At 36.2% G+C, this 25,005-nt stretch overlaps 1 protein-coding gene across 5 annotated transcripts; it reads left to right on the plus strand.

The window, feature by feature from the left end:
- The first annotated feature begins 93 nt into the window (after positions 1–93).
- Positions 94–24,979, plus strand: LOC120516186 (activity-dependent neuroprotector homeobox protein 2-like). Of its 5 annotated transcripts, none has more exons than XM_039737684.1 (4): positions 94–432; positions 7,734–7,850; positions 15,660–15,752; positions 19,955–24,979. In XM_039737684.1, exons 2-4 carry the CDS (start codon positions 7,743–7,745, stop codon positions 22,931–22,933), a joined length of 3,180 nt encoding a protein of 1,059 aa, XP_039593618.1. In that variant the 5' UTR covers positions 94–432; positions 7,734–7,742; the 3' UTR covers positions 22,934–24,979. The 5 variants fall into 5 exon arrangements, with proteins under 5 accessions (XP_039593618.1, XP_039593619.1, XP_039593620.1 ...); XM_039737685.1 differs by having other exon boundaries at positions 103–172; XM_039737686.1 differs by having other exon boundaries at positions 119–161.
- The last annotated feature ends 26 nt before the right edge of the window (positions 24,980–25,005 follow it).

Raw genomic sequence — 25,005 nt, forward strand, 5'->3', positions numbered from 1 at the left:
AAGCTGCAAAACGGTGCTATTTGGAGTTTGGGTTACCTTCTCTCTTATTGGTCAGAGTGTGAATATGTAAATGAGAGTCCGACGTCACTTCCTGATTGAGGCAAGCGCCATTTTTCCTTTCAGGAGGAGGGCGATGCAGCTCACATTCAGTGACGAATAAGGTGGAAAAAAGGCCCGTAATATTTATTGTTGCCGAATCCTGCGCGGATGTTGACGAGCAGATAACTAGCGTGAAGTTGAACGCCGACTGCGCGGGATAACAGCAACAGCGGAGCGGTGTGCGGGGGCTGTGTACAATATCGGGAGACCTCTCTTGCACGCTCACACACACACGCGCACGCACAAACACGGCAGGAGGAGTGTGTGTGTGTGTGCGTGCGTGTGTGTGAAAGAGAGAGAACGAGAGAGAGCTCCCTCTTCCAGGACTGACGGGTAGGTACAGGAATATTCGGTTAGCGGCGGTGACGGCTATTGTAACAGCACAGCATAAACTAGCGAGGGGCGGGCTGGCCGCTCACACTTAACTATTGTTCGTGCGATTTATGAAATCCGCGTCGCGCTGTCATTTCGTTTGGCGGGCTCGCAGTCGCCGCGTCGTCTTCTTCTTCTTCTTCTTCCCACCCGCGTGTCGCGACTCGCAACCTCCGGAGCGCTAAAAGTCTTGAGCGCTGGCAGCACCGGGTCGGCGCGGAAAAAAAAAAAACAACGAAGCACGCTTCATTATTTTTAAGCGGCGAAGGGTTGAACTTGGAGTGGGGTGGTAGCGGAGGAGGGGGTGGTGGTGGAAACGAAATGGTGGCGATGCATGGAAAGATTTTTTTTTTTCTTCTTTATGAAGATCCCTCTGGCAGATTTGGGGTTAGGATGTACAGGATGAACAATGAGCGCGCACCCGTGGGTCCATACGCGAAGCTACACGCTCGGTGCTCCCGTTTTTTGTTTTTTTTTTTGTAAATTTTAGGCGATGCTTAAGTTTTTTTTTTTTCTTTTGTATTTTTGGGGAACCAATGCTTTAAAAAAGGGTGTCAACGACGGTGATCTTTTTAGGTTTAGGTTCTGTCAGCCGATAAAAAGTGGCTAGAGCGGGACTAAAAAATGCACTTTGGATTTCGGCCGGTTACATTTAGGTTAGTTTTCTGAAGAGCAGTGTTTGTGTGTTTTTTTATTTTTTGTAAATACTAGGAAATGTTTAAAGCAAGTTTAAATCGGTGCCACTCACATGGCAGACGACTTCTTGCCGCTCGGAACGACGGTGACGCAAAATTCTAGAGCGCGGAGCGACAGAGGAGCAGGATTTCCCCCCGAACTTGGTGTTTGCCCTGCAGAAAAGACACGGGAGCAGCTGAGATCAGGAGAGAGGCACCTTCGTGAAATTCGCTTGACCGTGATGCCTTTCGAGAGCCAATCCAGAGGTGTATTTTGTTATAAGCCAGCCTTGCATCCAGTTGCCATAAACAGGTTACTAACCTGCTAATGCTGGGAATATATTGAATAACCATTTTGATATCTGATGAATAGTGAGCTTGTTTTGATGCTGGAGTGCGTTCAGTGTCTGTGAGTAACTTTTGTATTGAGTAGCAGTTAATGGAGAAGTGCATTATAGGGTAACCTTCAAGGGTTCAGTATGCCCCTCGAAGCTTGGCACAGCACTGAAAGAAACAAAATAGGAACAAACAACCATAGTCTTATATAGCGCCTTTCCATAATGAGCACCATCCTACGGTATAGCACAGCTGCTTGCTGGAACACACTTTGTATATCTTAACTGTATAGTAACTCTGAAGTATCTTACCTGTGTTCACACGGAATCAAAGGTGAAGACTGAACTGAAAATCCTTTATAGTTGAGGAATCCACTATAATACACTGCCTAGACAGAAAGTACAGAGTTTTAGAGAGAATTTAAACAGAAATCTAAATATACCTTTAACTTCTGTAGTGCCTTTCCATAAGGAACACCATCTTAAGGCATTTTGAGTACAGATGTTTAGTACAATAGTTTTATTTTTTTACAGTTTGAAAACAGATCAAGCATCTTACCTGTTCACATACTGTGAGGACCAAACCAGCAATCTTGTAGTTTTGGAGTCTGTTGCGCTACTCTGCCTACAGATATGAGTACAGTTTTGTTTTTATAACCGAATATATAGACCATTATGTAGTGCCTTTCCACAATGAACACCATCTTTAGGCATTTTGAGTACAGATGTGTAGTACAACTGGCTTTTTTTTATACAGTTGGAAAACAGACAGCATAACTTTCTTACCTGTTCTTTCTTAGTGGGCTAAAGTAGGACTGAACCAACAGTCTTGTAGTCCACAGAGATGCACTGCCTAGAGAGAGACTGCAAAGTTTTTTTTTTTTTTTTGATTAACCAGATATATAGTCCTTTATTTTGTATGGTGCTGTTCCATAATTAACATCATCCTTAGGCACTTTGGGTAGAGATGCATAGCACAACTGGTTTTATAGTTGGAACACACTTTGTATATCTTACACAGAATGGTGAGGATTGAACCAACAACCTTGTTGTTTGGTGTTCACTATGTGTGCTACTCTGTGTAGAAAGACTACAAAGGCCATGGGGGGGACAGAATTAAAATTCACCAGAAAGATACACCTTTATATAGCACCTTTCCATAAAGAGTGCATTCTAATGACAATTTGAGTACAGATACATAGTATAACCTTACATTTTGTTACAGTTAGAAAACAGACATCTTAAGTAACTTACCTGCTCACAGTGAGTTAGAGTTGTGGACTGAACCAACAATGTTATAGTTTTGGAGTCCACTATCTTACACTAGAAATAGACTACAGTTTTTTTTTTTTGGTTTGGGAGGTGGGGTTTTAGGGGTTAACCAGAAATAATGACCTTTTTTTGTATGGCACCTTTTCATAGTGAACACCATTCTAGGGTGCGTTGATTACAGATGCATAGCACCGCTGTTTATTTTTTACTGTTGTAAAACAGTTTAAGTATCACAGAGAGTTAAAAGTATGGACTGAACCAACAACCTTGTAGTATGGAGTGTACTATCTTACACTACCATGAAAGAGACTACATTTTTTTTTTATCTAAATAGGTATATAGACCTTTATTTTATATAGTGCCTTTCTGCAGTGAACAGATGCATAACATTTATTTCTATAGCACATTTTCATGCATACAAGATGTCAAAATAGTTAACAAGAAAAGCAAATCCCAACTACAGTTACTAAAAATAAGAATGAATGACATACCAAAGCAATAGATGATAGTAAATCACTACTTAATTATTTAACATAGATATATCCAAGTAATAGAAAAAGTAGCATTCTTATGTATTCATTTGTTCTTAAGTCTCAAAAGATAAGTCTGATTCTAAGGCCAAATGACTGGGGAGAACAGAAAGAATAAAACTCCAGTGGTGTGATGCTGGTGGTGGGGGGTCAATCTCCATGGGTTCCAAGACCAAAAAGAGCACCCAGCTAATATAAATGCACTTAAGTAATTCTTTATTGTTTTGTATGCTTTATTCTGGATGGTTTCATGCAGTGGGTCTTATCAGCAGTTGGAGTATCTGCTTATGTTCCAGCATCACAGGTGACAGCACAGTGTTTTAATCGGTCAGAAACCAGTAAAGAAAGGAGAGAAAAGTAGAAGTTAATAATGGGTGGAAATCCTTGAAGATTTCTTTGCAGTTTTTAATCTAGCAGAAGCCGTACTAAAATGCAGCTGTGAAAAAGCCAAATTTAAAAAAAAAAAAAGTGAGTTTTAGAATGTTTTTAAAATGTTTCATAGTATTAGCCTGGTGTATCTGTGTTGGTAAAATATTCCATAAGTATTCATATTTGGCTCTTGCAATATAAGCAAACCACTATTAGAAGGTCTATGGTTACAGTTGGAAATGTAGGTGGGCAGACACTCCAAAATATAGGAAGGAGCAAGATTTAGAGCTTTAGAAACCATTCATAGTGTTTTAAAGCACACCCAAAACCAATGTAATAGTGCTATAAATGGGTGAGATATGATTAATTGTTTGATTAAGATTGTTTCTCTGCTCGCATTTGTGAGTTAAAAGCAAGAATTGATCCAACATCGCTGTAGTCCAGAGTGTCTTCTGCTACACGCTTCTGGGGAAAAATTAACCATATATATATATATATTAGAGAGAGAGAGAGAGAGACATTTTCATGTAGTGTCTTTCCATAAAGCAAACCTTCATAAGGAACTTTAAGTTCAAATGCATAGTACAACTGTTTAATTTTTACAGTTGGAGCACAGACAGTTTATCTTCCCTGTGTTCACACGAGTCAAAGGGGAAAATTGAACCAACAATCTTGTAGTTTGGAGTCCAGTATAATAAAAGTACATTGTATGTATATAGTGCCTTATCCACAATCAAAGCACTTCACCAGTGTTCAAGGCAATGCAATAGGAATAAAAGCAAAGATGACAGAGCACTGTATAGAAACTAATACCAAATATTAAACACCAAATAATACATAAATGACCAAGTTTAGAAATAGAGTAAGAAACAAACTGGCTTAGAAAAAAAGCCATGAACAAATAACACCATATGGTTACATGTAGGGATATAAAAGTAGGTGTTACAGTCACCCACGAGGCTAAAGAACACTGAATAGGATAAGACCATATTTCGTTACTAGTTTTATAGCCAGATGCTGGAAGGAGATTGGCCATTCAGTGGCTATTTGTTTGATACTCAGATGTAACAATTCCAGTCAGACTATCGACCCACCTGAGTTGTGTGCCACTGTATAGTAAATTCCCAATTGGAGTCACTTCATTTTGAGATGCAAACTCTTCAAGTTATGCCACGTTGCCTAAAAATAGACTGCAGAGTTTTGTGAGGAAAATGAACCGGGTATAATCTTTTCATAACAAACGTTATTGTAAGGCACTTTCAGTACGGATGCAAAATACAAATGCTTACTTTTTACAGTTGAAATACAGACACAGTTTAAGTATTGTACTTGTGCTCACGCAAGGAGTCAAAAGTGAGAATTGAACCAGCAGTCTTGTCGTCTTGGAGTCCACTATGCTGCACAGCTTGAAAACTGACTACAAAGCTCTGAGGCTAAGGATCTGCACTGGTATCCCGAAGATTGTCGGTTCGAATCCCCGTCACTGCCAAAAGAGATCCTACTCTGCTGGGCCCTTGAGCAAGACCCTTAACCTTCAGTTGCTCCAGGGGCTCTGTACAATGGCTGACCCTGCGCTTAGACCCCAACGGGTATGCGAAAACTAACAAATTCCTAATACGAGAAATTGTATAAGATGAAATAAAGAACCAAAAAAAAAGTTTTAGTAGAAAAATTAGCCAAATGTATATACCTCTTATTTTTGTATAGCACATTACTATATTGAACAGATGCATAATACAACTGCTTACAATTAATTTATACTGTTGAACAGACAGTTTAGGTATCTGCTTCAGGTTCACACATTGAAACCAGCATCCTTTTGCATTGGAGCCTACTATGCCTATAAACAGACTCAAATATAGAGGTTGGGGTTAAGCGAATATATTTAGAAGTAGATTGTGAAATATGATAAATAGTGTAAGGATTATTACGTAATAGTCATGTAATAAAAAAATGAGCACAAGTCCAGTTGGTTTAAAATATTGGAGAGAAAGTGTGAGTTTTCAGGTGTAATTGGATTCCGATGGTGCTCTATGCACAATGTGCTGATTTTAAGGCAGTTTTTTCAGTGTAAAGTAAACCCATAGATTTGACCCATTTGTAAATAAAAAGTATTGTGCTGATAGTTTAATATTTACAATTTAAGGGTGACGTTTAAACTGCAATGTTGGAAGAGGCATGCTAAAAAAAGATGCAGGTGTTCTGAATGAATATCTTTAATGTGCTCTCTCTACACTTGAAGCACAAGAAGGTTAGGGATCATGCTTGGATAATTCCTTATCCAATCTTTATGATAAAATCTGCGTTCACTATTTAGAGCTGTTTTTGCTGAACAGTTAACCTTTTACTGAGTATCTACTACATTGCAACATCTTTTTTTTTTCTTACAAGTTGTGTTATTAAAAATATATACATCAATTTATAAGAAAGACAAAGGTAAATTCAAGCACTGTTCCACTGTAATATTAAATGAAATGTAGTGGCAACATTTTGAAAGAGGCATATTATGTGAGCCTAATTTGTTAATGTCCTGTTTTTAGGGAACCATAAGCATCGGGGAGTGGGCAGCGTTCTGTGCCAGCCCCATAGTTCAGTGCGTGTTTCTAGAGTTAACAAATGTAAGTTGCTCCTCTTGAGCTCAATGATTACATTCCATTGTAAGCATCAGTCCATTTTATGAAAATACCTTTCCCATTAAATGATAGAGGGGATCTGATATCTACCTCAACATTAGATGCAGACAGAAACCAGCACTGGAACAGGGATATCAGAGCTAAGAACATTATTCAGCATAATTATTGTTAGAATTTTGCTAATATGCTTCTGTTTGTTTAATTACAGTGATAACGTAGAAAAAAAAAAAAAAACAGTCATGGTTGTGGTCATTCAGACCAAAGTGTGTCAGATAGAAAAACTAACATTTTGTTATGATTGTTTGGTTATTACATAAAACAAATTTTATTTTGAAATTTGGGTTAATTAATGAATTTTGTGATTAAGGTTTTCTTTTTTTTTTTCCTAGAATGTCCAAGCCATATCCTCAAGATTACAATGCAATTTAAGATTACAATGATAGATGTTACGTTTTTAGAGATGCTGATTTGAAATTTGTATCCCTTGTGTAATTTTTTTTTCACTTGCCTAATAAAGTTTGTTTTATGAGATTGTTTAATCTAGAAGTGAACTACATTTAAGTGTCGCTTGTTGCTATGCCTATTGTTTATTGTAGGTTTGCATTTTAGTATTTCTTCGGTGTGTTTTCTTCTGTTACTTATCCTGCCTGGTTCTACCTGCTTCTTCTGTCATGAAGGTGTGGTTGCACAGCAAGACATACATTAAGCCTGTAAGGCAGCCACTTGTTTTTAGTGTTATGTGCTGTTTGAACTTACTATTTTTTAAATGTGTTTCCTCTCAATTCTGTTTTCTTCTATGCCTTATTAATTTTAATTTTGATTCGAATTCAGCAGGTTAGACGATGGATGGATGCAATGCATCTGCCTGAATTTGTGTAGAAATGGAGATGTTTATTTTTTGCTGCTACAATTTACCATTTAATTTTTATTTGCGGATCATGGAACTGAGAGTAATTTGTATAAATAACGCTAAAATAAGTTAAAATTGAGCATTTTCTTTCTTTATAAACAAAGTCGATTAATTTGATTTTTGTATACTTGCAATATAGAAATGCAGAATAGTTTGATTCTAAGAAAGCAACATTCTAGGTAATTCAGATTTAATAATGAGAAAATGTATGCTGGCTGATTTTCTTAGAAAATGTTTCCAGATGTTCAAAATAGTTATTAATTATAATAGATTGATTAAAGAGGAGGAGATGACTGCTTATTTGGCTAATAGTGACGCATTTTAGTACACTTTAATTGCAGTATGTTGATATTTCTTTAACAGTTTGGCAAACATGGATTACACAGCAAGTTGACTTGTAGATTTAAGTAAAATTTTACTTGTCATACTGTCTTAAGTATCTGATTTTTTTTAGATCGTAAAACAAAGCAACTTTTGTTTTTCATTACTGTGCAATTTGACCTAGGAAGGTATTAATACAAGGTTATTTCACTTTATAGGAAAGAAAGATGTTTCAGCTTCCTGTGTTTAACCTGGAAAAAATCCGAAAATCTAGAAAAAGAGTTAAAGGAATTTTATGTGACATTGGCCTCCAGAGTTGTAAAGAGCTGGTAGGGGTAAGTGTTTCTCTTTATTTTTTTTAGGGCTGATAGTTTTCTTTATTTTTAAAAATTTAGCTCCAGATATTCTTGGTTCCTTCTGATAAGATAATGTGGTATATAGTACAGCAACAGAATAGGATTTAAGGTTATTTTTAAAGAGTTCATGTTGTGTTTTTATGTACCTTTGTCATTCCAGTTTCCAGATAATGGAGGCTTAGAAACATGAGTGATCAGCTCTTTTGTGCTAGCTCCACCTTCTCAGTCTTAATGGGTGGAGCATTATTAAAACCTTAAATAGTAAATGTCTGAAAAATACACATGACTCATAATTTACAAATCACAACTTTCAAATTGGAGTTACTGTGGCAGAGACTGGGGTTGTGTTAAAATTAAGTTCTTTGTTTGCCTCAGTTTTTTGTTCCATGTCTACAGACTAATATATTGTACAGACAGGCAAGAGAAATGGGCTGCAGCATATCTGCTTTGATTGGCTTGCACTTACATCATTGTTACCAAAGCCAGTCAGGGAAGTAGTGGGAGGAGACAGAGTTCCTAGTAGCTGTGGTAATGTGGGCTAAGAAGTAGCTTTCACAAAATGTCTTAAAGGTACAGTAACGTAACCTGAATAAAATACAAAGAATTATTTTTGTCATTTACATTGCAGTTTTTGTTCCCTGGGAAAAGTTTACAATTTAAAGACATAATCCTAGATATGAGAAATCGTACAACTTTATTGCGCTGTTTATAGAGTAGCTTACTTTCCATGGTGTTTTTTTTTTCATGCAAGTCAGAAGTACAATAGCTTGTTTTTGGTGAAGCCTTCTTTTTATTTCTGTATTTATGGTAAAAAAAAGTGGTGTGAGCATATCTGTAAAGCTGCAACTGTAGTTGGCATAATAGGAAGTCCATCATTATCTTAAATGTTATTTCATACCAGCATAACATGCTTAGCAACATCTTCTGTGTTCCTATTGTATGTGCTTATGTTTTGTTGTTTCAGATATGAAGATTTGTATATTTCTGAAAATGTACTGACACGATATTATTTATTCTAATTCTAACAAAAAATGTGGAGGTAGAGAAAGGCAGCAAATTTTAAGCAGCCTGGTTCATTGCTTAAGGATTAAATGGATGTGTGATGCTTTACATTTAGGTAAAATTAATAACAACCCGAAATGATGAGATAAAGTGGAATACAACGGCATTTAAGCGTAAAGTTGTTAAGCTCTATTAAAATAGTTTTTCCTTTGTTTAGATAATTTTAAATGGCTATGAAAAGACTGCCCCATGGGGGGGCCAACATATTTACTACAAATTATTCCAAGATGAAGCTTCTTTTAAATGGAATAATATTCCATATTTTTATTAAGATTCTTCAATAATTGAATGCCATTTTTAATAATTCATAGTTTAAGTATTAAGAAAAAAAATTATTTTCTGTTCCAAAAAGATGATTCGCATAGTATTTTTAAGGACATCCATTTTGCCCTCTCTGACAAATAGTCTGTTATTAATAGCAGTGTTGGGATTGCTAAATGTATACTTCACTCGGTGTTATCCTGATATTAGAAGGAATGAAGTTAATTGTTGCTTAACATATTATTTTGATTAAAATTTTACATAACATTATGATTGAATAAGTAGGTATGTGGCTTTTTGGCAATTCTTTTGCTTCTGTTTCATTAATAAGGCTTAATTACTAAAACAATATTGCAGTCTCAGTTGGGCTACAGGGTATTAGTGTTGTGCATCAACACACACAGATAGGAGGAGCCAGGGGTAGATGTCTTGCAAAAGGATTGTCCCAGTCAGTTCCCCCACAATCTGAGTACAGCTTGCGTCTGGATTTAATGTTCACAATATAGGTTTTCAATATATCGTCGTTCTTTGTTTCTAGTAATGTGTACAGTCGTAGTTTCTATTGCATTATCTAGTACAACCTCTACTTTATTAAAGAAAAAAAAGACAAACTGAAGAAAGTCAACTGGCGGAACTCATTAAATGAGATTTGCTTTATAAAAGGAATACAGGTTGGTAGTAGTAGGGGTGTATGTGTGAACCGATTTTGATTTTCAGGTATTTGTAAAGATTAACAAACAGATATTTTGTTTAACTGTGCTGCTTTCAAGATGGTTATTCCCCTTGCTTTTGAAGGGGAGCCCTCCTACTGGCCTTATTTAATTTGAATGATATAATATGGACACTAAAATCGAGGTGGGAAACTTTGAGTGAATTGTTTAATTTTGAAATGAATATTCTGTGACACTTTGTGTGCCTCTTTAACATGAGTTAAGCACCTGATCCTTTCCAACTCAAAACTTTCCACCTTCAATACAGGTGAAGTTTTGTTCTGTTAGTTACAAAATGTTACTAAAGAAAAACACTAATGAAATTTATGGTTGGATTTCTGCAGTTCTTGTTTGTATTCATTTGTACTATTCTCAAAAAATTTTGGTCTTGGTCCTAATTCTTATTTTTCAGTTGGTAGCAGCTTCATATATTCAAATAACAGTTTAATATGGTTGGTGATTTTGTGTAAATAGATTGTGTTGTACTGTATTGAAAGTTCCAAAGTAGAATGCGGAAGACAGGAGATTTGATTGGCTTTGAAAAGAACAGGTTTGTGTGTTTCTTGCACATCACCATTAATGTATTGTGAAAAATGCTGGGATTTTTACACATGACAATGTGGATAGATCCAGGGTGGGCCACTGCCTGGAAAAACATTTAGCAAGCTGTGCATCCTGTTTAGAAAGAGTTCATTAATGAAATTAGTAGATGGAGTCCAAACCAGTATAGCCATGAGCGAATGAGCTTTTTTACCATTCTGTGTTGGACTATACTTGTTTTAATTAGATACTTCTGAAGTGTACATTATTTGTTATGTACTATTTAGAAAGTGGATAACTACTTTTCAAATATTGACACACAAATATGTATGATAAGAACCAAACCATTGCTTCTGTTTTCCTGTGCTTATGCATTTACATATTTCTTTGTTGATAAGATCTTGTTAGAGAATTTATTGTCAATAGAGTGCAGTATGCATTCTGGTCTGACTGAATATAAACTGACCACTCTTTGAAAAGTGGTGATTTGTGGCACCTTTTAAATAAATTTTACTGTCCGCTTTCTCAGAAAGAAATCTCATCCAAATACACTTAAAAAAAAAAAAAAAATGGGTCAGGAGTTTGTTCCAGATTTTCCTGACTATTTGTATGAAGAGGTACTTTTTCAGGTCTGTCAAAGTAGGACACACTTTATAGTCTCCAATTGGATTGAGTTGCTTGAATATACAGCCAGTAGAAGAGGTGGTAGTGGAGAGACACAGGACTTCATATATGTAAGAACATGTATGCTATTATGTTGTTCTTATGGCAACTACACAAACCGTATTCAGTAACCTTGCAAGTTGTGCACGGAAAGTGTCTCTGAATCCACAGGTCCAGGTATGAATGGTCCTGTACCTGTTGCCAGAAACTAGGAGTTATAAAAGGGACTGTTTTAGGATAGTTGAGGTCTTCAGTAATAATACATTTTGCTTTTGTAAGGCAATTAGTATTAGAAGAAATTAGCTGGGTGCCAATTATATTCTGTTCCACCTCAACACCCCTTGGATTTTAAGTCAATGAGGTGCCATACCAAGCAGATCTTATGTTGTCAGTTAGGATGAATCTACTTGTGCTCCAATGGAAGCAAGTGAGAATAGGTAGAGAATGTCCATTGACATCTGAGGATGTAGAGGCATGGGTGGTAAATCTTCTCACGAGAGCCGCGATGTGTTCACTCATTAATTCGTCGGTGATGGTCACAGTTTAAAGCTGCTCACCTTCTCAACAGCATCACTCCCAGAGTAGATGGAAGCGTGGTCTGCATTCAGTTTGTTGAAGTCTTTGACTATTTTGGGTGAGACTGATGATCGATCCTTTTATAGAGGAGTCCTCTACGAATTTAATGATGGGGTTTGGAGCTGTGTTTGCACTCGCAGTCATAGGTGAACATGTAATACATTATGGAGCTCAGGACAGTACTCTCTAGAGTGTCTGTTTTGAGAATCTATGTGGAGGATGTGATGCGGCCATTGCAGAGGTGTGTTAGTTAGGAAGTAAAAAATCCAATTGTAGCCACTTGAATATAAGTCACAAGTCTAGAAGTTTAGTGGGCATCTTTGGTAATACAATAATCTTGAATGATGTACTATGGCTTATAAATGGTACTCTGGCATAGTTTTACTCTCCAAATGTGGCAATGTTTTATGAAGTACAAGGAATATGGCATCCTCTTTGGACCACTTCTGACAATATACAAACTAGAGGTGGTTTCCACACCCCAGAACATCCTTTTTGCATCTTTTCCTCATTGTATACATTGCACTTTCAGCTGAGCTTTTATTGCTTGTCAACTCTCGCACCCAAGAGCCTGTCCCTGTGACTGCTTGATTTTTGTCTTAGCCAGTTGCAGAACTGTATGACGAAGTTACCAGAAATGGCGCACTATACATGATTGAATGTCGTTGTGACTGTCCGTAATTTACTAAGATTATTTAAATGATTGCTAGGACTGAAAATTGTTGAAGAAAACTTCTTATGTCACATGAACTTTATGCCCAGTAGTAATTGTCGTTTTAAAGCAGGCAGGGACCACAGATTCTCTCAGTAGTGTATTAAATTTGTCATTGAATTTGTCAGCTAGTAGATTGTCAAACAATTTTAAAACACAATTTGGTATTTTAATCTGGACTGGATGCCCAAGGACATTTACTTATTTAAAATGCTCCTTAAGTCATGCACAGCAATGGAGACACGTGAATCAAATAGTGCTGAATACAGTTGGATGGCATGCCACGCGTTCTCATAATCAAATCTGAGTTAATAATAACAATACTTTTTCACATTTATGTAGTGCTTTTCACTCTACTCAGAGAGCACCACACTACATGCAGACCCATGATCTCCTTACTACAAGTAGAAGGCGTTAAATTCACTGGGGAGAGAAATTGAAAATGACATTGAATGAGTCTTCACTGTGAAATCCATATGGGTCTCTAAACCAAAGTTTGTGCAAATCCTTACTGCTGTGATAATTGGTCTCCATTTTATACCATACAGATATTTAGCCACCTTGTGTATTTTTGACCTTATATCTGTATTCCTTATTTTTTCATGTTATTATCCTGAAATTTATTACAGATGTCACTGAGTGATGTGTGGTTTCTTGGATTGCTTCTGTAAGCACACAGACATCCACACTTTTTTATTTAAAAAAAAAAAAAAAAACTTATTACTACATTTTGCATAGGTGTCCAGATCTGATGGAATATCAAAACATGTCCCAGTTTGCTTAATCAGAGTAGTCCTACAGTTTTCCCTCTGCTTATTTAATCTGTCATATTTCAGTTTCTGTTTGTAAGTTAGCAGCAAAATTGGCACATCATCAGACTTTCCAAGTTGGGGACACAGTAGCTGATAGTAAGCTTCTTTTGTCAAGGTGTTGTCAGGATCCCTTGTGGACCAGGTGACGTGCTGATGACGTTTAGGATAAACCCTCTCTTAAATTTGGTTTGTTGAATTTTCCTGCAACAATAGGTTTGTAGGGTTGTTATTGTCACATGCACAGAGTTCATTGTAATTCTCAATATTACCCAGTTTAGAACACTCCCTACTATTAGGATATAACAGTGGAAAATAAAATAATGGGATGAAACAATCAGTATCCAAAAAATGTACAGGCTGGAACAAGGAAAATGCTTAAGAGTCAGTCTTATAAATTATTTGATTTAATTCCTTCTTCCACAGTGCACATTTGTGTTTATTTTCTGGGGAATAAATAATCCATTGGGGTGTAAATAATGTGGTGTTCGCTTGAGTATAAATATACACCGCAATCAGAAAAATACTTGAAAACTCTATGGGAAGCTAAAATGACATATTTGTAAAATGGACATGATCGAACATTGGATTTTTAAAAATCCATGATGATTGTTTTCAAGCTGCAGTAATATTTTTAAATTTGTTTTAATCTTGGTCAAGAATACTGTGAACTAACACAAATCCATAATTGTTAAAGTCTTGTAAGATTGCAGCAGTGAGCTATTAATTAGCTACACTTGCTCATGCTGTATCTAACACACATCTTTGGAATGTAGGAAAGACCCCAAATAGGTAAGAGGTGGATGTCTCCATTTTTCCTGAAGCTGTAAGGAAGCAGTGCCAGCTACCAAGTGGTAAATGTGCTTAATGATAGTAGTTTACTGACATTTTGTTTAAATGTTACTGTATGTTTTATGTTGACCTGCCATTTCTTTCATTATTGACTAAGGAATTAAGGTGGTGCTCATTGGCATGATTATACAAACTTCATTCGCAATCTGTTGTGATAAGGGATATTATAGTATTACGTTTATTGTGTTAAACTATTGAATAGCTTCAGAATTATAAACATTTATTCAGCTGTTTATGCTTGTAATATGAAATTTGGTCCTTGTGAAGTTTTTTAATGCAGAAAATGTCTTAAAATACATTTGTTCACATGTTCCAGTTGCTGTTGTAGAATGTAATGCCATCACTTCATTTTCATCATGAATAAGCATTTTTTTTTTTAGATCAGTGCAAATTTGCTTACACATCATATTTACTGATTTGTTTTTATTTATATATGGCTGCATTCTGCTATATATTATGCATCGGAGCAGAGCAGACTGTACTTCCTAAGGAGACTCAAGTCTTATGATATATGAGCAAGCTGATAAAGACGCTGACAAAAGATTGACAAGTATTGCCTTGCTTTGTTCAAATTAAACAAAGCTTTTCAAATATGAGAATGTTAGGATTAGGCTTTTGTAAACTGTTTTTTGTATTGTGTTTCTTCTGTGAAGGAGAACCTTAATCCATTTCATAGACCTGAAACCATTTGTGCTTATAAAGTTGATACACTGTTAAGCGTCAAAACAGTGTGGCGACAACCAAATGTTAATGGTAACTATATTTCAACAGAGTTATTCTTGTGTTGATTTTGTCTTTTTTGAACCTAACATAGTTAGAACTTTCTGAGTATTAACATATATTTGCTAGAATTGTTGATTCCTAAATCCATTGTCATCCTGAAGGTTATCTAAGTTTGTCCATATCTTGATTGTCTAATGCTAGTGGAACATGTTTGTTACTTTTTAAGAGTTTTGTATTTTTCTTTTGGAGCACTGTTCCCCACAATTGTAAGTTGATGGAAAACATACTGTACATACACTGCGAATGAACTTAAGCTGTAATTGAATCTATGCCATGATTGTGGAAAATAACTTTAACTTAAAAAATGTGACTTATTTTTTAAAAAGAATGAGCCATTCTCTTAGTTCAGACTTTCTGGTTATCATTCAAGTTAAACTGTGTTCTGTATAATGAACCAGGGGTTTCTGGTAGGTTAAATTTCTCAGACATATAAATTTATCAGCATGGCAACAAAGGTTGTCTGTGGGATTTTTTTTTCTTTTAACATCCTGAGTTTAGTAGTTAAACAAATTTGGTCTTGTTACTTTCGAAATATGCTATTGTTTGCTTTGAAGTTAATGTAATAAAATCAAGTATGGTGCTTAAAATCAGTTGAATGAATTATTACAAATGCATTTCCTACATCATTGCAAAATCAAGCACTCTGTGTTTAACGTTTAGATTGTCCATGGTTATTGTGAGTTTTATAGCTTTATACATGTATATAGTGCCTGGAGACATAACTTCAGTACAATATATCTGTTTAGACTTACTGGTTAAGTGCAAAGTAAGAGTTAAGATAAATCACAGGTTTATTTATTTTATGCTTTTTGTTCACCAGGAGCTCAAGAGCTTTGATGCTGGAGATAAGTATTTCTATAATACGGAATGGTCAGATGTTTGTGAATGGGATTCGTACAGAAGGAAAAAAAAGGTACGTTTCCTACAGTTTTTTTTTTTTTTTAAAATGTGTTTCACCTCACTAGAAGTGAACAACAAAGCTGTGAAAGTTTCAGTTAAAGCATAAATCGGTAATGTATAATGGTACTTATTTAATCAGAAAGGATCTCTAACCTACCTGGGGTTAGAATTAGGTCACTGTTCCTCTGCCCTTCCTTATGTCAACAGTTGACATTAGGAAGGACATTCAGCTATACATTATTTTTTCCAGTATCTCCTTTTAGGGGAGCAACTGGCCAATCTGAAGGAGAGATTTTATCAGAAATAATTGATAAATGTAGTGTGAAAAGTTAAAAAATATGAAGTTGTTTAGAGTATCCCTTTTACACAGTGATTGAGCCTTTCTCTGACTGTCACAAATAAACTGACCTGAAAAACATGTAATTTTAGCAGGAAAAGAATGTCTTGGTAATTCTAAAATGTTTAAATGAAGGTTGATGGAATGGACATAAAGTTAAGTTTCATTGCATTATACTTGAGCCAGAATCAAAAAAAACCATGGTACATACAGTATGTTGTGAGTGCACTGTTTTGAATTTTATGACTTCTAACTAGGGGTATTTAATATTGGCAAAAAATTGTCTCAATATTTTGGGGACTTAAGTGATAACAGTAATTAGACAATATTTTGCCTCCTTTAAAAACGCGTTTGTAAAGTCTTAATTGATCTAGGTCGGCCTTGATAATCAAATGTTAATTGTAGTTTACTAATAAGATTAATGTAAGCAACGGTTGAGGAAAAGAGGTTTTATTTATTTAGTTAAAACTGAAGTAAAATAACACAAACATTAAAATCGCCAATCAAAGTATTACTGGGACGAAACAGTGCAAGTATGAGTAATTCATTTAAAGTGTCCTATAGAATTTACACAAATTACAATAAAACCAACAAAACTATTATAATGAGAGCATTTTAAACAGACACTCAATGTAAACAAGATATGAATCCAGAGGGAGTAAAATTTGAATTATAATTGAAATGCAGGGCATAAATGTTAGTCTGGAAAAACAAACTGCTCTGCTGTAAGGTGAATTGTGAAGCATGCAAGCAAGAACAAAAAACTCGAACATACTGTACTGTAGTGTAAAAATCCAAAGTTCTGTCAAATACTGCAATGGAAAAAAAACAATATCATTTGTAAACAAGTCCTGTCATATGTTGCACAAAGATATCTGGAATATAAAGCAATTGTAAAGTTCTACTGAGGAAACTTCAAGTAGTGTGACAAACACCAGTCTGTCCACAGCATCAGGCTTCACAGCATCACGGTTTCATGTTACAAAAGCCCTGTCAGAAGTGCTGTTTGGGGCACAGGTACATTTTTATTTTTTTTTTAAAACCCCCAATTTGGGTAAATTTACTTCTTTTGTTTTCCACCACTCAGGTGAATTTACATTACAGTCCACCTTAGGTATCATCAAGTAGCTCTTGATCTCTTTTTTCAGTGGCACTGTGAAGAGACTCGCCTTGTCTCAATTCCTGTGTGTTTTTTAAATAGCTGCTAAAAGACATTTTTTTCACCCGCTGTAGAGACAGGATGGAGCAGGGCAAGGAGGCAGGGATCTGTATGAGTTTTTAAATAATGAAAGACGTGCTTTGGAATCGAGGACCCCCAACCAAGACGGCTTGTGAAATAAAACGTGCACAATAGGCATTTGTCTCTTATATGTTTGAATTTTTTTTTTTTTTTTTGCCTGACACCAAATGGGCTCTGTATTCGATCAATCTCACTTCACAGATAGTGAAACAATTTAGTTTTCCAGCTGTCTTTAACATAGAACGATTTTCAGCATTGTTTGCTGCCATCTTTTATGTAACATCAGTCTTTTAAAAGACGAACCACATCCATGCGAGTGAGCATGATCTACATCTTGCTGTTAAATTTAATGACGTAGATTGTGAGGCTGTTTATGCCCTGGTGCTGTTTGCTGAATCAGTTTTAGGCAGCCACACTAGCTTCACTTGTGGTGTGCTAACCATGCACACACGTGCAGTATTCTCAGTGAATATGTGGACTCTCAAGGCGTGTTTTTGATTAAGAGTGACATACTCAATGATTTCAGCTTGCACATCGTTAAAACAACAATGAAGTTATCGTAGATGATGCATATCTCGCACTCCTACTTCTGGCCTTCGTAAAACAGTTGACTGGGCCAGACCAGTTCTAGAATTTTTGTACAGAGGCCTGCTGGGTGTGTTCTGCAGGTCAGATCAGAGTTATGAGCAGTGCATGACCTCAGAGAGTGGAACTTTGCATTGCATCTGAATGTCCACCTCTGTTTGGACTTTTGAATAGGAGAATTCATGGTGGAAGAAGCCATTGGTTTTTGTTCTTTTTTTGAATACCTTATATAGAAGCCTTAGATGCACATATGAGAAAAACTTGTGTTTCTACTTGTCATGCTGTGTGATGCTAAGACATTAATAAAACTGTTTTGCCTGTGGTCCCTTTGTTCATGCGGTTAATTCTGAAAAAGGTACAGCTATGACTACTTTTCTTACAAAATGAATGAATGCCCTGTTCTAGGCAGTTTCTTTCCTGTATCTATGTGTAAAGCTGTTATGGTCTGATTAGCCACAGTTTGGATTGGATTAAGTGGTGTAACATTGTTATTTTGATTACCCTGTTTAAACATATTGCTAGCTATTCCTAAAATTAGGTGATTTTTTTAAGCCATGTATTACAGGGAAAAAAAAAGTAATAAAACAAGTAGTCTTACAGGTGTTCTGAAGAAATTACCAGGTCAATATTTGATTGTTTGGAATGAATGTTTCAGTTGTTTGATTTGAATAGCTGTATTTTTCTTTCCTTTTTAATCATCCTATTGACTAAAAATAAAATGCATTATTTTAACTTTGTTCTTTCAAGTCAATATCCAGAGCAGTAATTGTGATTGGTTTTCCCCACATTCTTATATTACATAAACTTTTTACACTTGGATGCTTAGTGTTTGTAGCAAGAGAATATGGATTACAGGTAATATATGGGTAATATGGGCATATCTCTCTGTGATCCCCAGTACACACCCAACTATTGCCATCTTCGTTTAACACAACTTGATTTTTGTCTGATACTTTTGCTTGTAAATTGTTGAATAGGAACTTAAATGTCCCTATTTACTCAAATATGTTAGACTTTGAAAAAATGATTTGTGGTATACTGTACATTGCATTGTCTATGCAGTTTACATGTTTTGTACACCATAAATCCAATTGTGGTACATTAGTAATACTTGGGATTTTTATACTGTATATGCTGCTTAAGCCTTATATTATTAGCAAGGGTTTGTCATATGCTGAACATTTAAAAAAAAAAAAAAAAAAAAGTTAAATTTCAAGTTCATAAATTTAGCACCTTTCACATCCCCAAAGATCCATGTGATAAGTTCGATTGACGCCTTTCAGCTGGTCCCCGTGTGAGTGAGCTTTGGAGTGTATGTGCTTTGTCATGGAATGTGTCCCTGTCCAGAGGGTTTCCTATATTACATCGTGTGAAGATGGGTAGGCCTTTGCCCTTCATAACCCTGAATTGATTTAAACAAATTTTAGAATGTATGTATACATGTACATATGTGTAATTAGTGTATAGCACACTGGGCTTATAAATTGAAGTGCAAATTTTCCCAAGAGCCATTGAACGATGCCAGGCCAGAGTGTTGTTTGTTGTTTTATCATTGTGCTAAGTTGTTCCTATATTTAAGAAGTGTAAGGTTTAAAAATATGTATCCATGTAGGTAAATTTTAGCAATCATATGTGAAGTGGACCATTTTTGTTAACTTTGTTAAGCAGTTCACAATGATTTAAGGAGCTGAAATAAATTATTACGCGAAGTCAGGCTCAAGTGACCACAAGAATAAAGGCAGAAATTGTTTTTAAAATGTTATTTTAAAAAAAATTAATTTTATCAAAAACAAATTGAAATGAGAAACATTAGTCCTACAGTAGTACATTTACTTAAAATCTGATGCAGGCCATAGTTTAAAAAAAGGAATTCAGAAATAAATATCAAGACATGAAAGTTAAATCTTTAACTTACCATATTTTATTTTTGTGTATAGTGTTGTAAGAAGTTAACATAACACTAACTTGTTCAAGTAAAGGGATCTAACTACGCTTTTAAAATATATTTTTTAAATGCTACAGTATGTGGTAATTTTTTTTTTTTTTCTTTCAGCCTCTGTACCGCACCAAGACTTTCTGCTGCAGCCTGTGCAAGTTTTCCACTAAGACTATTTATTCCTTCCGGCTGCATGTTCAGCGGTGCCATGAAGAGGAACAAGATATTGAGACGATTTCTGGGTGTCCTGTCTGTCCATTCACTGCTCACCCTAAAGTCATCAATCAGCACTTTAAGTTTTTTCATACTATGCCACGGAAAAGTCAGCTTTCTCCCTCACATGCCATTGTTGGGTCTGCTCCAACTGCCATGTCGTCTTCTGATAGGTTTTCCTGTCGAAAATGCTTCTATCAAGATTCCTTGTATTACTGCATGAAGAAGCACATTTTGGTTATGCATTATCCGTCGCTTTTGAGCAGTTATTTTGGCCAACGAACGGAATCTGAACTTACTTCATGTCAGGAAACTGGATTTTCCCCACTTCGGTTTTACTGTAAGATGTGCAATTTACCTGCTGAGAGTTCTGACCATTTACTATATCACATCCTGACATCTGATAAGCACAGAGAACTCGAGGTTCACTTAAAAGCCTTAATCTATGAACATGGAAAACAGGGAAAAAGAAATCAGCTGGCAAAACTCGCAAGCATTGCACCAAAGGTTAAAGCATCTTCTCAAATTTTAAACGTACCCATGTTGCCTGGTACTAATGGACAGCAACCAATGAATATGGTTCCACTTCCTCAGAATATTACACATGGAGTAATGGGACCACCAAGACCCCCTGAATGTTCTCCTATTAATAGTCCAATCATGGCCCCCAATGTGCCAAGGACTACAGCCACTTCTTCAGGACCTCGGCTTATGAGTCCTCCAGTTCCATCACTAAATCACATGCGCCCATCATTGGTACCACCTGCTGTGATGCATGGAGCTCCAGGATGTATGCCTCCTATAGTACGAGCCCCTTGCAGCAATCAAGGATTTCTCCCACAAGGGCCATCTGCTTCTCTTGTACAAATGTCCCCAACCACTCCTAGAAACTCTCTTCCTCCCACATCACCAGTGACTTCACTTATCAGTTCTCAGCCCTCTAGAGTGACTCCATCTGCTCTGCCTGCTGCTACCACTGTTGCAACCACTTTGATCCATGGTGGTGGTGTTGGGAACCAGCAGAAGGGCCCAATGAATATTTCAGTGCCAACAATAACTAATAATGCTCCTAAGCAAATGCCAGGGTCTCTTCGACTCCCACTACAGCACCAACAGCAGCTGCTGCCACCTCCATCACAGCAGCAACAGCAGGGCCTAACCTTGATGCAAACAACTCTTAATTTCCAAAATAAAGTAGGACTTCGAGCTGCGGCCCCTCAGTCACTCTTGGTTTCTCAAAGACTTCCACTTACTCAGCCTGTGTCTGCTGTAAATGCTTCTAAAGGTGCTATGTTAGCTTCACAGTCTGTGTTAAGTCAACTGATTCCAACAGGAAATAAAGTAAATGGATTACCAACATACACACTGGCACCAGTTCAAGTGGCATTGCCTGTCCATTCTGGAAATGTTCAGAACCTTCCCACTTTACCAGTACCGGTGCAGATCCCACAAGGAAATCCTGTTACACAAATTGCCCAACAAGTACCAGTTAAACCCAGTGCATTACCTGTGGTCCCTCCTAGCCTTGATTCTTCTGATGGATCGAAACAGGCCAAGCAGTGGATTTCATGCCCTGTCTGCAATGAGCTTTTCCCTTCCAATGTGTATCAAGTTCATATTGAAGTAGCTCATAAGCAGCAGGCCCCTCCTAAGCCCACAAATGTGGTACGAGGACTGGCTGCCAGAGCCCCATTTTTGAAGAAGATTAAGGAAAAGACCATCAAATGTTTAGCGTGCAAAGTGTTACTTTCTGAAAAAGGTCTGTGTGAACATTTGTTACATGGTTTGAACTGCTTATTTTGTCCAGCAATGTTTAGTTCTATTAAACAGCTGCTTGAACACACAACTATGGAACATAGCCCTAGGCAGAAAGTGAATTCAGCTTTTATGGAACGAGAATATCGTCTATACACTGATGACCAAGGGGAAATAATTTTCCCTTATTTTGATATGAATACAGCTGCACCCAAAGAACAAGTTGGCGATAGAGAAATTAATTTGGCACTAGTGACTGGATCTCTTGAATTGATTTATATTAAAGTGCATCTTGCAATTGGTCAAACGATTTGCAAGGTAACTCCAAGGTTCCCGTCTAAGGATTGCCCTTTTTGCCTTGAAAAGTTTGAGAGTGTCCATGATTATGAGCTGCACTTGAAGAGCAAGCACTATATTATGCCTACAATTCATGCAATTTTAAAAATGCCAGCTTTCAAATGCATCTATTGCTGTGGAGTATACACAGGCAAGACAACAGCAAAAGCGATATCTGTTCACGTACAGCGCTGCAGATGTGCTCCCAGGAACAACAAGGAAATGGAGAAAATTATATATCCGGACAGCAGTATTTCGACACTCATGTCAGTGAATGGTGGACCTCCGAAGTTCACCATGCTACCAGCTATCCCACATAATCCCCCAGTAGTCCTCAACTCGCAGACTATCAATCCAGTTATTCAGAATACTTTAAGGATTGAAAGTATAATGAGAAGCTTAGAATCCAGTAAGAGTGAAAAAGAAAGTGTTGCTGCGAAAAAACGAAAAATTGATTCTGAAAATGACCCCGTAAGCTCAGCTGTAGAAAAACCCCAAGTCATTCTAGCACTAGATCCTACCAGTGTGTCGGTGCGTTCAAATGAAGCCCGTAAGGAGTTTCTCAATGCTTACTTCAACAAAAAGCCATACCTCTCCAAAAAAGAAATTGAAGTGCTAGCATCACGTTTGTGGCTCAACAAACCTGATGTTGCTTGCCATTTTGGCTCAAAGCGTACCAGATGCATGAAAGCAATGCAGAAAAAGCAACCAGCTGTACTCTTAGGCTTTAATATGTCTGAACTGAAAAAAATAAAACATAACTTGGAAATCACTGAAGTCACAATTGACTGAAACGGATAAAAACTGTTAATTATGTATTAAATATTATCTCTTCCAAATTAAGATGATAAACTATGCTAGGTACTATTTCTAATTACATATCCACTGTATAGAAAGAAATTACCCAAAGTCAAGCTGCAGAGATGCTTTCCGTAGCGCCACTGAAGACCAATATATATATGTGAGTGTGTGTGTGAGAGAACATGAGGGCAAACTCAAAAGTTGACTGTTAAAATTTTGCTTAGGCTCTTAAGTGCTTGTCCTGGCTCTATAAGCGTTTTGTTTCACAGCAGTTACAACGCACAAGAAGAAAAAACAAACTACTAACTAAAAATAGAGCAAGCTGTCATTTAGAATTTTCTTAAAAAAAAAAAAAAACAAACTTTGTGGTTCATTGCATATTTATTGTTGACTAATGCAAGTTATAAATCAATGCCCCATGTTTTGCTTTAACACATATGTTGGTGTAAACTGCAGCAATTGTTGTTTTTCCTGTATTGTTTTTTTTTTTTTTTCTTTTCTTTCCTATAATTAGTTTTCAAGTGAGAAGGGAAAGGTCCTCTAGAAAGGGTGCTCTATGTTTCTACATGGTCTTGTCTAGAGATGTTCATTGGTGTGCCAATGTTTGACTTGTTTCTTTTTTTTGTGTATTGTTAAACAGGCTATATTTAAAAAGTTACAATGTGGATTTTAAATTTGTTTTGTATTAGAACTAGTAAAATTTTTTAACCTATTAGTTTTAAACTTTTTCAAATGGTTTCTTGATTATTGTAAAATATCCCTAATTCTATTTTTGACAGGAAATACTTAGATGATTGGGAAAAATATATATAGAACTATAAAAAAAAGAAATAGTAGCTATACTATGAACAGATAGTTTAAGACTGTTCTTTGAAGAGTGTGACCAGTTTTTGCAGTTGCACTTTTTCAGGTTTGCAGGGTGTTAGTGGGGGAAAATTGCCAATCTGTAAATTTGTTCAGTTTGTGGACCATTGTGTTATACTACAATGTGGGTGTGCAGTTGTTTGCACTGCCGTACATTTTCATTTTTTTGAAAGTCCCGATTCCCTTGTTGGAGGCCTTGCCTGTCTCACTGAATTGTATTTCTGTGCATTGGATTTTGCCCCCCCAGTTTCTCCAAGAAGACAACTTGCTTGTCTTTAAAATATGTGTGCCTCACTTTCCACTTCTCTGGATATTTGTGTTTCAGTGTGTTGAGTAGAAGAGAGAGAGAGGATTTTGTGTTTGGTTTATATGTCCTGCCCCTTTCCTCCATTTTAACCATTGAAGGCCTTACAACATACTTCGCTGAAAGATAAAAGCTTAAGAAAAACTGAAGTATTAGAATACATTTGCTTATGGCTTTATGAATGCATAGAACCAATATAATTTATATTACATTATGTAGAGGCTGAACATTATTTTTGCTGTAGTAGGACAGAGTTGATTTCTCAGAAATCATTTGTCACATAACCATTGTACAGATTTCTTTTTTTATTTATGTGAATGGTAAACGTTCTTTGTAGATGGTGAAGATGCTTTTATTTAGGAAATAACCTGTTATAATAATTCAGACATTTCAGCCCATGATAGTGGGTTTTTTTTCTCCTTGGAAAGCAGCTGGTAGCAAGAGTGTTGTTGAAAATACACAGATTTAGTATTGGCTTTCTTCTGTATTGCCATTAACAAAATAGTAGTTTGTAACACTCCACCAGTATTTGGTTTCCTTCTGCATATACTTGGACCATGTTAGGATGCAGTTGTAGGCTTAAAGTTTAAAGAACACGTTGTACACTAAAATGTTTATCTGTTTATCGTTAATTTCTGCATCACTTGTTTGACTGTTTCAATCAGTCTGCCGTTCTGTATATCTCATTCATGCCATTGTGTTGTAATTGCTTAATAAATACATCTTAAACAAAATAAGTATTTGCTGTATTTATATGGTAAATCTTGGTTATACAGATGTTTTAAGACTATGTTACTTGTTTTGTTTACTCCTCAGTTAAATGCAATATATTGCTGCTTATGCAGTTTAAATAAAATTTTTGTAGGTCATTTGCAGTTAAGTCAAATGCTTGTCC

This window comes from Polypterus senegalus, chromosome 15, assembly GCF_016835505.1.
Source record: "Polypterus senegalus isolate Bchr_013 chromosome 15, ASM1683550v1, whole genome shotgun sequence".
Classification (NCBI taxonomy): domain Eukaryota; kingdom Metazoa; phylum Chordata; class Cladistia; order Polypteriformes; family Polypteridae; genus Polypterus; species Polypterus senegalus.

Bases quoted from the DNA above. Each gene is read 5' to 3' on its own strand.
- LOC120516186 (XM_039737683.1), top strand. From the start codon at position 5,211: ATGGCTGACCCTGCGCTTAGACCCCAACGG. The intron at 5,241-7,733 runs GTATGCGAAAAC...TTCACTTTATAG, and splicing joins CTGCGCTTAGACCCCAACGG to GAAAGAAAGATGTTTCAGCT. The intron at 7,851-15,659 runs GTAAGTGTTTCT...TTTGTTCACCAG, and splicing joins GTTGTAAAGAGCTGGTAGGG to GAGCTCAAGAGCTTTGATGC.